Source organism: Pan troglodytes, chromosome 10 (assembly GCF_028858775.2).
Source record: "Pan troglodytes isolate AG18354 chromosome 10, NHGRI_mPanTro3-v2.0_pri, whole genome shotgun sequence".
In the NCBI taxonomy this organism is placed as follows: Eukaryota; Metazoa; Chordata; class Mammalia; order Primates; family Hominidae; genus Pan; species Pan troglodytes.
In genome coordinates, this window is record NC_072408.2 from 116,992,939 (window position 1) to 117,007,376 (window position 14,438).

The 14,438-nt window shown below is 40.2% G+C and overlaps 1 protein-coding gene across 8 annotated transcripts in view; it reads left to right on the top strand.

Moving 5' to 3' along the window:
• The window catches only part of IFT81 (intraflagellar transport 81), a 133,678-nt gene that overhangs the window by 96,185 nt on the left and 23,055 nt on the right, over positions 1-14,438 (top strand). For 6 of the 8 annotated variants that reach the window (XR_008538365.2, XR_010147760.1, XM_054663518.2 and 3 more), the window contains exons 13-14: positions 9,990-10,118; positions 11,686-11,775. Coding sequence is in view for 4 of the 8 variants with exons in the window: in XM_054663518.2 (XP_054519493.1) it covers positions 9,990-10,118; positions 11,686-11,775 (219 nt within the window). In the remaining 4 variants the exon portion in view is untranslated. Of the gene's footprint in view, positions 1-9,989; positions 10,123-11,658; positions 11,776-14,438 lie in introns of all 8 variants that reach the window. The other 2 variants (XR_010147761.1, XR_002938864.3) reach the window with 2 other exon arrangements.

Sequence of the window (14,438 nt, forward strand, 5' to 3'; positions counted from 1 at the left end):
AGAAATATCCAGGGAAGTGCTGTGTGGAAGTCTGCCTCCAGGCTTATTCCTTATGTGTTTGTGCCTTGGTTGTCTGAAAAAAGTTAAACCCAAAGTAGTCCCACAGCAAAGTTGTTCTCATTGTGGATGCCAGTTCCTCAGGGTTTTCTTCATTTGACTTTTTTTTTTTCTTTCACCAATGAGGAAACTTTCATCTGGGTGCTGGTTTACCAGCTAGCAATAATCTGGTAGAAGTAAGTGGAATTTCAACCAGTTGTGTTTCCTTTTAACTGGCAATATGAACTGTCTCATGCTGATGAATATTATTTGCTTTTAGGGAACTTAAGACTGAAAATTTACTGTGAATCAACGTGGATTCTAACAGCACTAACTTTAAAACTGATAGTAGTAACTGCATTATTGTTTACTTCAAAATATCTTCTAATTTCTGTTGTGATTTCTTTGACCTTTTGGTCATGGCTTAAAATCAAATATTTGGGGGATTTTTCTAGTTACCTTTCTATTATGAATTTCCAGGTTATTTCCATTGTGACCAGAGAGCACACTCTGATTTCAGTCCTGTGAAATTTGTAGTCTTGCATTATGGCCCAGCGTATGGTCTGTTTTGGTAATTGTTTCATGTGCAGTGAAGAGAATGTATATTCTGCAGTTGTTGGGAATAGTATTCTAAGTATGTCAATTCAGTCAGTATGTTAGCCATGATATTCACATCTTCCATATCCCTGTTGATTTTTTGTCTGCCTGTTCTATCAGTTACTGAGAGAAGTGTGTTAAAAATCTCTAACTATAATTATTGCTTTGTTGCTTTTTTTAGTTCCATCAGTTTTTGCTTCATATTTTTTTCTTAAGTTGGGTCCCTAGAAGCAGAGCTCGAGAAGGGAATTCTTTGTGCTAGTGATTTATTGAGGGAGTACCTTCAGAAGGAGGGGAGTGAGGGAAGCAGATGAGGCAGCAGAAAAAAGCCAAGCAAGAAAAGGACATGGTCTCAACTGGAGTTGGCTTCATTCTGATCCCATGATCAACTTTGGAACAAATTGCACTGGAGTTGATTCCACCTTGATGCAAGGGGGCTGGCCTTTTGTACCCCATGGCAGTCAGTCATTTGGCTGTGGTCAAGTGTAACCTCTTAGGTGAGACACCTCCCATTTCGCTGAGGGCACTCTCTGGAGAAAGGGGTAACTATGAGCTATTTAGCAGTCAACATTCATAACAGTTTGCAAATGAGGTCTGAGTGGAGCACCAGCAACATCTACTACAGTTCACCCCTTGCACTAGTAGGATCTACTTGTTTGTCACATTAAATTTACTCCACCCAGCTATAGCTTCTATAGGATTCTAGTTGGTCGCAATTTCTAGGAAAACTTATAGGAGAAAGATTAGTGGGACAAATGGAAACTCTCATTGCTACATTTGGTTCCAAGGACATAACCGATATTCAACATCTCCTTCCTTTACTATCCATTCTAGAGTTCCCTCACCTCAGCTAGCACCTCCTCTGGTTTAGATGACTTACTTGGTGGGATGACCCAGTTCCTCATCCTTGAGAAGTGTGAGACTCTAGTAATCATGCCCTTACCAGGCCATGGCTGCTATACTTCCCCATTTACAGTTAAAACTGGGCATGGGAGTACCAAGATATGCCCTAATGGATCATCTGAGTCCTAAATATATTTCTTTCTGTCCCTGTTATATAGCAGCATCTATATAGCCTTATGATACCCTGCTTTCTTTGCCTGCTGATCTATTGACATGAGAAGCTCAAGTGACCAGATGGTAGTCAGAACATTAAGTGTCAAGGGCCTCTTAATGTGCCTTCTGATGGAAGCATGCCATCAGAATATCTCTGGCAACCAGAATATCTATACCCACAGAGCCTACAGTTGTCTGGAAGGGAAGCATAATTCCCTAAAGTGGATCATTGGGGATCATGGTTCGTGGTGACACCTATACTTTCATCTCATGGTTCTGAGACCTATGCTTTCTATTGGGAACATAGCACCATATCATGGGCATCGGTTTAAGGTGTACACCCCATCCTAAAGGTAGAACTCATTTTCATAGGCCATCCAGTTCCAACTGGGGCCTTACGTTTAAGACACTGTTCCACTATTCTGTCAGGCCATCAGCTTTCCAGATAGTGTAGTATGTGGTAAAATTACTGAATTATATGGTCATACGAATGCTATCATACTTCCTTTGCTGTAAAGTGTGTCCCTTGGTTTGAGGTGATATTATGTGAGATTCCACATCAGTAGACTGAATGCTCTTAGCCCTTGGATAGTAGTCCTGGCTGAAGTACAATGGGCAAGAAAGGCAAACCTATACTCAGAATATGGATCAGTCCCATTAAGGATGAAATGTCACCTTTTTCAGGGCAGAAAGGGTCCGATGTTATTAAATTGCCACAAAATAGGGGGTTGGTTTCCTCAAGGGATGATTCCTTACCCAGAGCTCAGGAATGGTCTCTGTTGCTGGCAGGTCAGACGTTTGATATTGGCAGCAGCTAGATGAGCATTGATGAGAGAGAGCCCATGCTATTTGGCTCATACATAACTTCCATCTCTACCAACAAAGCCATTCTGTTTGTGAGTCCATTGTTTAAGCACTGTGTGGGCCAATGTCAGAGGCTGGCTGACATCTGCTGGCCAAATCATCCTTTCCACTTGGTTGTTCAGTGCGTCTTCTGCAGTGGACATTTTCTGGTTTCCATGTAATGAAAAGATCATTATACTTAGTGCCTACTCCCATAGGTTCAAACACATGCCTCTTTCCTAGACCTCCTTGTCCTTGCTGTCTTGCATCTTCCAGGGCCTTGACCAACAAGCTGAGCCATTTGCCACTGCCCAGAGGATACAGGATAATCTGGGGTTTCAAGGTTCTCAAGTGGGTCTATCCAGATACCCCCATCCCAGACTCAGCACCCTTTTTCTTCTCTGTCAGGGCCCTGACTTTGGCATAGAATATTTGCCTAGACTAAGAATTCAACTTTCTCTGGAGTTTTGCCAGTCTTAAAATTAGTCCTGTGCCTGGTTTTCGGCTCCCTCTGCACTTTAGCCAGGGGAAATGAGAGTTTCTTTAAAGCCCTTAAGGAGGTTCTCTAACTTGATCACTTTGCTTTAAATTACAAATTAGGCTAGGCATGGTGGCTCACGCCTGTAATCCCAGCACTTTGGGAGGCCAAGGCGGGTGGATCACGAGGTCAGGAGATCGAGACCATCTTGGCTAACACGGTGAAACCCTGTCTTTACTAAAAATACAAAAAATTAGCCGGGCGTGGTGGCGGGCACCTGTAGTCCCAGCCACTCGGGAGGCTGAGGCAGGAGAATGGCATGAACCCCGGAGGCAGAGCTTGCAGTGAGCCGAGATCGTGCCACTGGACTCCAGCCTGGGTGACAGAGCGAGACTCCATCTCAAAAAAATAAATAAATAAATTACAAATTAATGGATTTGAGCCTGTTATTTTATCTCTTCAACCATCAGTGGAGTTTAGTGATAGCCACCCCAGTTCCATAGTCCTTATAGTTACTATTTCTCCTCAAATGCCAGAAACATTACACCGTCTAGTGCATCTTTGTATCAGTTCAGATCCTCCAAGAAGCAGACACTGAGATGGGATTACATGTACAAGAGATTTATTGAAGGACATACTTATGAAGGGTAAAGGGAAGGGAGCAGGAGGAGGCAGGGAAAGCCTTCAGGCTCTGATACAGGTCTGACACCTGTGAAAGGAAAGGGCAAAGGAAGATTGGGTAGAAATAGCCTCAAACTTCAACACAACTCTGAGAAAGTTTTGGTCAGGTTGATGGAGAGTTCCTGAGCCAGTCACGTATTAGAGGAGTCCCTTGTCAGGCAGGACTGGGCCAACACTAGTACTACTGCTGTACTCAGTCATTGGCTAAGAGCAGCTCCAGGGAAGCATAGCATTGGTGCAAACATGATGATGGACCCAGAGGGGCAGCAGCTATGGATGTCAGTCAGCTCTGTTCCTCTCAGCCAACTCTCTTGAAAGCAATCTGAGCCATAAATTTTGTTGGCCACCACGATCCCCATCCACCTGTATTCTTCCCCAATTCACCACAAGTGAAAGTCTTATTAATTGCACTGCTGCAACATGCCTGGGACTGTCAGTACTCTACCTGCCACAGTAATAGAGTCCTTAGTTCCATTTAGCCAGTGAGTGATTGCACTCTAGTGCTTATGCCAGAGATTATGATATACACCCTTGACTGACTACAGTCTTCACTAAATTTTTTTTTCTTTTTTTTGAGACAGAGTCTCTCTCTGTTGCCCAAGCTGGAGTGCAGTGGCACGATCTCAGCTCACAGCAACCTCCGCCCCCCAGGTTCAAGTGATTCTCCCACCTCAGCCTCCCAAGTAGCTGGGACTACAGGAGTGTGCCACTATGCCCAACTATTTTTTTGTATTTTTTTTTAGTAGAGACGGGGTTTCACCGTGTTAGCCAGGATGGTCTCAATCTCCCGACCTCGTGATCTGCCCACCTCGGCCTCCCAAAGTGCTGGGATTACAGGTGTGAGCCACTGCACCCAGCCAGTCTTCACTAAATTTTTACTATTGCCGTGTCCTGGGCAATGCAAGAACCTAAAACACTTTAACTTTGTTTACCTCCTTCCCATATTTAGTGCTATTGTTGATAATATTTTTTTAATTCTAAATATAATTTTCTTGAGAAGGGGTCTTGTTCGGTTGCCCAGGCTGGAATGTAATGGTACAGTCAGAGCTCACTGCAGCCTCAACCTCCTGGGCTCAAGTGATTCTCCCAAGTACCTGGGACTACAGGCATGTACTACCACACCCAGCTAATTTTTATGTGTATTTTTTTTTCAGACATGGGGTCTCACAATGTTGTCCAGGCTGGCCTCAAACTCAGGGGCTCAGGCAATCCTCCTACCTCAGCCTCCCAAAATGCTAGGATTACAGGTGTGAGCCACTGTGCCGGGGCCTAGATAGAATTTAAATCGTACATGATATTATGTTCAATATTATTCTAGATTATCTACCTGTTTACTCTTTTCATGGTTCTTCTTTTCTTCCTTCATCATTGTTCTTCTATTGGTATCTGTCTAATGAGCTCACCTTAAGTATTTTATTTAGTTCAGGTCTGCTGAAATCTTCTCAGTTTTTGTTTTTCTTAAGACACCTGTATTTTACCTTCATTTTGAAGCACATTTTTACTGAATGTAGAATTTTTGGTTGGCAGCTATTTTCTTTCGGCACTTTAAAGATTTAATTCCATTGTCTTCTGACTTCCATTATTTATTTCATAACATCAACTGTACATCTTGTTTGTTTGTTTGTTTGTTTGTTTTAAGGTAGACTGTTATTCTCTGGTTTTTAAGATCTTCTATCTGTGTTTGGTTGTTCAGTGGTTTTACTATGACTTTTCTAGGTGTGATTTTCTTTTTTATTCACCTGGCTTAAGGTCTGTAAAGCTTCTTGAATATGTGGCTTGATGTCTTTGTTCATTTTTGAAAAGTTCTCAGCCAATGTTTATTTATTTATTTATTTATGTCTTTCTTTCCTTTCTTTCTTTCTTTTTTTATTTGTTTGTTTTTGTTTTGTTTTTTTGAGACAGGGTCTCACTCTGTTGCCCAGGCTGGAGTGCAGTGGTGTGATCTCGGCTCATTGCAGCCTCTACTTCCTGGGCTCAGGCGATTCTCCCACCTCAGCCTCCTAAGCAGCTGGGACCACAGGCCCGAGCCACCATGCTCAGCCATTTTGTGTGTGTGTGTGTATTTTTGGTAGTTTTTTTAGAGACAGGGTTTTGCCATGATGCCCAGGCTGGTCTTGAACTCCTGGGTCCAAACGATCCACCTGCCTTGCCTCCCAAGGCTGGGCTTACAGGCATGAGCCACCATGCCCAGCCCAGTATTTCTTCAATTATTACTACAATCTCATTCTGTCCTCTTTTACTTTAACTCCAACTACATGCATGTTGGACATTTTCACCATTTTCCATGTATTTCTTATGGGCTTTGTGTTTTTCTTTTTCTTTTTTTCATTTTCTATTATTTTTTTCCTCTCTGTGATTCAATCTGTATTTTTTTCTACTGTGCTATTTTTCCAGTTGATTAATCTTCTGCTTTTTTGTGTGTCTAGTCTGTTATTTAATTCATTTGTTGAATTCTTAATATCAGTTATTGTATTTCTCAGTTTTAGAATTTCCATATGATTCAATTTTATAGATTGCAGTTATTTGTAACATTCTTCAACTTTTTGTTTATTTTCTTGAATATATTAATCTCAGCTATTTTAAAGTTCATGTCTGAAATTTATTTGAGCATCTATTCCTGTTGTTTGTTTTTGTTTTTGTTTTTGTTTTTGTTTTTTGAGACAGAGTCTCACTCTGTCACCCAGGCTAGAGTGCAGTGGTGTGATCTTGGCTCACTGCAACCTCCACCTCCTGGGTTCAAGTGATTCTCCCACCTCAGCCTCCTGAGTAGCTGGGACTACAGGCACCCACCACCACAACCGGCTAATTTTTTGTATTTTTAGTAAAGACAGAATTTCACCATGTTGGCCAGGCTGGTCTTGAACTCCTGACTTCAAGTGATCTGCCCTTCTTGGCCTCCCAAAGTAATGGGATTACATGCATAAGCCACTGTTCCTGGCCATGTATTTTTTTCTCTTGATTTTCATTCATGTGGGCCTATTACTTTGCTTACTTGGTAATTTTTTATTGAATGTTGGGTGTAAAGTGTCATTAAATTTTAGAAGCTCTGACTATATTTGTTTTTCTATAAGGAGGATTTAATTTTTTTCTAGAAAGTTACCTTGATCAAGTTGAGGGTAGCTTTTTTGTTTTGTTTTGTTTTTTGTTTTTCTTAAGCTGGTATTTCTCCAGTTTTCTCTTAATCCAAAGATATAGTTCTCGTACCTGTGGTAGAGACTTTAGGAAGTGGTCCTTACTCCAAGGATGTAGGTCTTACTGCTAGGTTATAGACCTTCTAAGGAGTAGACCTTCTAGGTTTTCAGCTGATAATGTGAGGCATTTACCAAAGCCTGTGCACCCTGGAAAGTCCTGAATTCCTACCTTTATCTCCCTAGTACTGTGAGACTGCTACAATCTTTGCTCAGCTCTTTAATAACCCATCTGCTTGGCCGGGCGCGGTGGCTCACGCCTGTAATCCCAACACTTTGGGAGGCCGAGGCGGGTGGATCACGAGGTCAGGAGATCAAGACCATCCTGGCTAACACAGTGAAACCCCGTCTCTACTAAAAATACAAAAAAGTCGCTGGGCATGGTGGTGGATGCTGGGAATCCCAGCTGCTCGGGAGGCTGAGGCAGGAGAATGGCATGAACCTGGGAGGCGGAGGTTGCAGTGAGCCGAGATCACGCCACTGCACTCCAGCCTGGGCGACAGAGCAAGACTCCGTCTCAAAAAAAAAAAAAATTAAAAAAAAAAAAACCCATCTGCTGATTTCCACTTGGTTTTTGAGAGTCTTACTCTGCTTGTACATATCCTAAGATTTGGTAATGCCTAAAGAGGAAACTGCATACAGAATTTGGGGCTAATTCTCTGTAGTTCCCTCTACCCCTTTAGGTCCCAGTCCTATTGACAGGCCAGAATCTTAACTCTTCTTCCATTCTGTCTTTCCTTGTCTTTCTTTCCTTTTGGTTCTTTCATTCTTTTTTGAACTCTCTTCAATACAGTTTTCGCACTTACCATTCCACTAAAATGTCTTTTGTCAGGCTGGGCACGGTGGCTCACGCCTGTAATCCCAGCACTTTGAGAAGCCAAGGTGGGTGGATCATGAGGTCAGGAGATCAAGACCATCCTGGCTAACATAGTGAAACCCTGTCTCTACTAAAAATACAAAAAAAAAAAAAAAAATTAGGCATAGTGGCACACGCCTGTAATCCCAGCTGCTTGGGAGGCTGAGGCAGGAGAATCGCTTGAACCCGGGAGTCGGAGGTTGCAGTGAGCCAAGATCGCACCACTGCACTCCACCCTGGGTGACAGAGCGAGACTCCGTCTCAAAAAAAAAAAAAGTCTTTCGTCAGGTCACAAGTACCTTCACATTGCCAAATCCAACGATTAATTATTAGTCCTTTCCTTACTTGACCTAGTAGCAGCATTTAGCATAGTTGATCATTCCATCTTCCTGTAAAACTTCTTCTTCTGTCTTCTAAGACACTACACTTTCCTGGTTTTTCTTCCTAACTAACACTCCTATTCCTATTCTGTTGCTGATTTCTTATCATTTCTTTAAAGTTTAAATGTTGGGGTTCCCTAGGCTTAGCCCTTGGATCTGCTTTCTATCTTCACTTCCTTGGTGATCTTATCCCGTCTCATGGTTGTAAAGGCCCCCTCTTATATTGTGACAACTCACCAATTTATATCTCCAGCCTAGATTTCTCCCCTAATTCTAGTCCTTTTTAAAATTTTATTTATTTATTTATTTATTTATTTTTTGAGACAGAGTCTCACTCTGTTGCCCAGACCAGAGTGCAGTGGTGCAGTCTCGGCTCACTGCAACCTCCACCTCCCAGGTTCAAGTGATTCTCCTGCCTCAGCCTCCCAAGTAGCTGGGATTACAGGTGCCCACCAACACATCTGGCTAATTTTTGTATTTTTAGTAGAGACAAGGTTTCACCATGTTGGCCAGTCTGGTCTCAAACTCCTGACCTTAGGGGATCCACCTGCCTCAGCCTCCCAAAGTAGTGGGATTACAGGCACGAGCCACCACACCTGGCCTAATTCCAGTCTTACACATATAACATCTTGACCTCTCCATTTGGATATCTAATATATATTTCAAATTTTTAACATGTCCAAAAATAAACTTCTGATCTGCACCACCTCCTTAAACTAGTCTTCCCCATTCTTCTTCCTCTCAACAAATGGAAACTTCATCCTGTTAGTCTCTCAAGTCAGAAACCTTGAACTCATTCTTTATCCTTTACTTGCGTTCACATCCCTACATCTAATTTGTCACATTATCTTGTTTGATCTGCCTTCAAAATATACACAGAACCATTTCTCATTATTTCTGTCACCACCACCCTGATTCATGCTACCATTTTCTTTAACTTGAACTATTGAGACGGTCTTCTAATTGGCCTCCCTGCTCCTACCTAGCCTGATCTCAGCACAGGTGTTAAAGTGATCATTTTAAAATTGCCCTAACTCTGAACCTTTCAACAGCTGCCTATCTCATTTTAAAGAAAACAAAGCTCTTTCATCAGCTTAAAAATAAGATAACGACACAACTTATTATCTAAAGTAGGATACTTTTTGAGAGTGCAAGGGACAATAGATGTACACTGAGACCTAGCAAACCAGCTGAACCCCATGTAACCCCTCCTTCACCCCCACCTTATTCTCACTGCACCTCCTTACTGTTTCTTGAACTGGTCAAGTTTGCTCCCAGCTTTTGTACTTGCTGATTCCCTCACTTCCTACGGGGCTTTGCTCAGATGTCATCTTCTCAGGATCATCTTCTCTGGATCATCTTCTCTAACCACCTTCTGGTTATACTATATTTATTTATTTACTTATTTACATATTGCTTATTTATTCCCACTAGTAGTAAGCTCTGTGAGGGAAGGGATTTTTTTTTTTCCTGTTCTATTCACTGCCGTATACCTGGTGCCTAGAACTGTGATTGGCACATTTACATATATAATAAATATTGGATGAGTGAACATATCATTTGAGAATTCATTCTTTCATCAAATGTTTATTGAATGTACCCTATGTTTTAGGTTCTGTGCTGAGTACATAACATTATTATAAAGTCTACGATTAGAAATACTTCCTATGTACCTGAAGATACCATAGGTTTATAATATACAAAGGCATGTAATTGAATGAAATAATAATTGAAGTCAATGAAGATTGTCCTTTAGGATTCTAAACTAATTAATTCTATTTACAATTTTTTGTTATGTATGAAATTTGTACATTTCTTATGGGAGCCAGCAAGATTTTGACATGTTTTGTGGCCTTTTTATTTTTTACTTATAGCAAACTATGGAGGAGAAAAAGGGTATATCTGGATATAGTTACACCCAAGAAGAGCTAGAAAGAGTATCTGCACTGAAGAGTGAAGTTGATGAAATGAAAGGACGAACATTGGATGATATGTCTGAAATGGTGATGATACTTTTATTTAAATTTTCTTTTATTGTGTAGCTAGAAGGCAGGTGTTTTGTGTTAGTTTTATTTTCAGTGAAACATTCACCTGTTAATTTCTGCACATTACATTCTTTCATCTTTTTTTTTTTTCTTTTTTGAGGCAGAGTCTCACTCTATTGCCCAGGCTAGAGTGCAGTGGCATGAATTTGGCTCACTGTAACATCCACCTCTGGGGTTCAAGTGATTCTCATGCCTCAGCCTCCCAAGTAGCTGGGACTACAGGTGTGTGCCACCATGCCCGGCTAATTTTTGTATTTTTAGTAGAGACAGGGTTTCACCATGTTGGGCAGGCTGGTCTCTACCTCCCGACCTCAAGTGATCCACCTGCCTCAGCCTCCCAAAGTGCTGGGATTACAGGCGTGAGCCACTGCACCCGGTCTCATCTGTCTTTATCAATCTCTTTTGAATTTTTTTCATTCTAGTAAGGTTGTTCAAATTCTAATAGTTTATGCATTTTCTGTTTTTTTAATGTGCAAAAGTTATATAACATTAAAGAAATATTTAAGAAGAAAAATAAATTTTCCCAGATCATACCACCCTAATAGAATTATTTCATTGTTGTGTATGTTCTTAGAATCTTTCCATTTTCAGGACTCGTATTCAATCAGAGGTGCACTAGTACACTTTCACCAGGCATTAAAATGTTGATGTCTTATATTACTTGTTGGTAAATAGCCGCCCCAAACCCTCAGAGTACCCCCCTCCAGTTGTCTTGTCCACATTGGCCATTCCCCCAGAACCCTCTGGATCTCATCACAATCTAACTCCTAAAAAGGTTAGCATGTAAGACCCTGTTCAGGCCAGGCACGGTGGCTCACACCTGTAATCCCAGCACTTTGGGAGGCCGAGGCGGGAGGATCACTTGAGGTCAGGAGTTCGAGACCAGCCTGGCCAACGTGGTGAAATCCCGTCTCTACTAAAAATACAAAAATCAGCCGGGCGTGGTGTCGCACTCCTGTAGTTCCAGCTTCTCAGGAGGCTGAGGCATGAGAATCACTTTAACCTGGGAAGCAGAGGTTGCAGTGAGCTGAGATCACACCATTGCACTTCAGCCTGGGCAACCAAGCAAGACTCTGTCTCAAAAAAAAAAAAAAGACCCCATTCATCTCTCTGATTGGTGTCCATTCTGATGGATCATTACTTATGCTATTTGGACTATACTGTAGTATTTTGAATATCACTCCATCTATATTTATGTATATTTTATATGCCTACATAAATAATAAATCATGATTATAGTTGTATAGGGCAATTTTTTAATATATTTATTCAATGTTAAATTATAAAGATTTTCCCGTAATGGTTTACAGTCTTGAGAACTGACGTTTTCAATGATTAAATAGTATAGTATTCCATCTTGCTGAGGAATCAGGATTTTCTAAAGCACTTCTCTGTTGTTTGGGACTGAAGTAATTTGCAGTTTTTTGCTCTTACATTTAACACTGAAATTAATATCTTTATGCATGTAGTATTTTTCTTTTTTTGAATTCTTTTTTAGGTGTTATACTTTTTGTTCAAATAACAGGTGAAAAAACTGTATTCATTGGTATCTGAAAAGAAGTCAGCTCTTGCCTCAGTTATAAAAGAGCTACGACAGTTGCGTCAAAAATATCAAGTAAGTTTTTGATTTTATCAAGTAATTTGATTTTATGATACTTTTAGTATTCTATCTTATTCACATGTGCTAGTTAGAACCCTGAATATTTTACTTGGGTAATATAGAAAACAAATTATCATTATTACATTATTGATACAATTCTTCAAAAGAGAATTAAAACATGACATACAGGCCAGGTGTGGTGGCTTATGCCTGTAATCCCAGCACTTTGGGAGGTTGAGACAGGAGGATGATCACTTGAGCCCAGGAATTCGAGACCAGCCTGGCTAACGAGACCTTGTCTCTACAAAAAATTAAAAAATCAGCTGAGCTTGGTGGCATGCACCTGTAGCCCCAGATTCTCGGGATGCTGAGGTGGGAGGATTGCTTGAACCCAGAAGGTCAGGATTGCAGTGAGCCATGATCATGCCACTGTACTCCAGCTTGGGTGACAGAGTGAGACCCTGTCTCCCACCCCTCCCCCCAAAAATGACCTGCAAGGGTTTTTGTTTAATTTATGCTGCTTATTTAGCCATAAATAATTGGAGGCAGAGGAGACAGAGAAAAAGCAGTTTAAGCTGAAACGCACAAATTCAGCCAGAGGAGATTTTTTCTTTAAATCATATGGACCTTAAAGCTATAAATATGAAGTCACATTCTTCTGTGTCCAGGTAAAAGCTCAGAGTCTGCCCACAAGTGGTGACAAGTTAACTTTAGATTAATGAACTTGCACTGCTAGGAGGCACGGTGCACAGCAAACTATGATAGATTATGAGAAGTGATGAAATACCATTACTTGGAAACTAGTTCTAACCACTGCTTTAAAGATAAATTGTCAGAAGGTAAATGCCCTCTACAAATCCAGATCAGGCAGCCTCCACCATTTGACATTCACTGTTCTCTATTTTTAATACTATATTTTTAACTTGTTTAACTATGTTTAATACTTGAAACTACAAAAATACATTATGACACTTTCAAAGAGCAGGAATACTTAAAAATACGTAACTTACTTTAATGGACAACCCTGAACTATTAGGAAATTTTACAGGGAAGTGTTAATATATTTCCTTTGTGTGATACTTGCATTTTTTTCTAAATTTGAATATTAACAGCTGTTTGAATATTAGAGCATCACAACTGGATTAGTCTTTTCTCTCATTGCTGTAAATAAATACCTGAGACTAAGTAATTTCTAAAGAAAAAAGTCTTAATTGGCTCATGGTTCTACAGGCTATACAGGAAGCATGATGCAGGCATCTACTCACCTTCTAGGAAGGCCTCAGGAAGCTTACAATCATGGCAGAAGGCAAAGAGAGAGCAGGCATATCACATGGCTAGAGCAGCAAGGGGGTGGGAGGAGGGGCCTCACACTTTTAAACAACGAGATCTTATGAGAACTCACTCACTATCATGAAAACAGCACCAAGAGAATGGTGCTAAACCGTTCATGAGAATTTCACCCCCACGATCCAATCACCTCCCACCAGGCCCCACCTCCAACATTGGAGGTAACAGTTTGACGTGAGATTTGGGCAGGGACAGAGATCCAAACCATATCAACAATGAAAGATGTCTAACTTATATTTATCTAGATCTATTATAGTCATCTAGAATTAGAATAGCATTTTGAAAAGTTTTATGTTTATTTTCTTAGGAGCAGTTCTATAAATTATATGTAATTAAATGGAATAATTATATATAATTGCTTATATGTAGGAAAAAACTGAAATATTCATTTTTTTTTATTCATTTAATTTTTTTAAGTAGAGATGGGGTCTGCTGTTGCCAGGCTAGTCTCGAACTCCTGGGCTCAAGCAGTCCTCCCACCTCAGGCTTCCAAAATGCTGGGATTATAGGCGTGAGCCACCACACCCACCCTGTTTATATTTTAGAGTATGCAATCTGATAATTTTTATTTTCAATGAAATATCTATTATTTATTGATTACTTTTTCATATAAAAGTAAAATCATGTTCTTAGCAATAATTAAAGCTATACAGAGTTATTTAAGGAAAAGAATAAAAATTATTTCTTTCAGCATCCCCAGCACATGACTTAACAGCTCCATATGTATTTTCCAGAAATTTTCTGATAATTAATGAACAGATAATTTTTTAATAACTACCTTAAATTTGTTCTCCACACTTCTGTTCTACTTTCTAAAAACAAAAGCTTTTTTCAGGAGGTGGGAGGACTGAAATCAACCGTGACTGATACCAAGATCAAATTATCTGCTTTCTTTTCTTTTAACATTTGGTTGCTGTACTTTTTTTGCCCACCTTATACTTTCCACTTTTAAAAAAAGTATTTTGTTTCTGATGTGACTCTTGAATAGATCTTGAATTAGGTTTTGCTGTGTCATATCATCTGAAAGGTTTATTTTAATAGGTAAATTTATATATTTATTAATATGCAGATACATTTGGTTTGGGTGGTATTACTTTATGTTTGGCTTTCAATTTTAAAGCCTGTAAAAAATCTCCTTCTCCTCCTTTTTCCCCTCCTCACTCATCCCCTGACTTCTCTCCCTCATATGTGTGTGTTCTGGCTTATGGTTTAGTTTTAGCCTTTTAACTCTACTATTCATTATTTATTTCTTTAGATGGCATCTATTAATCCCCACTGTGAGAAGTCATGAAATTGATATATTTCTTGTTCCTCCTCCCTTCCTTCCCTCT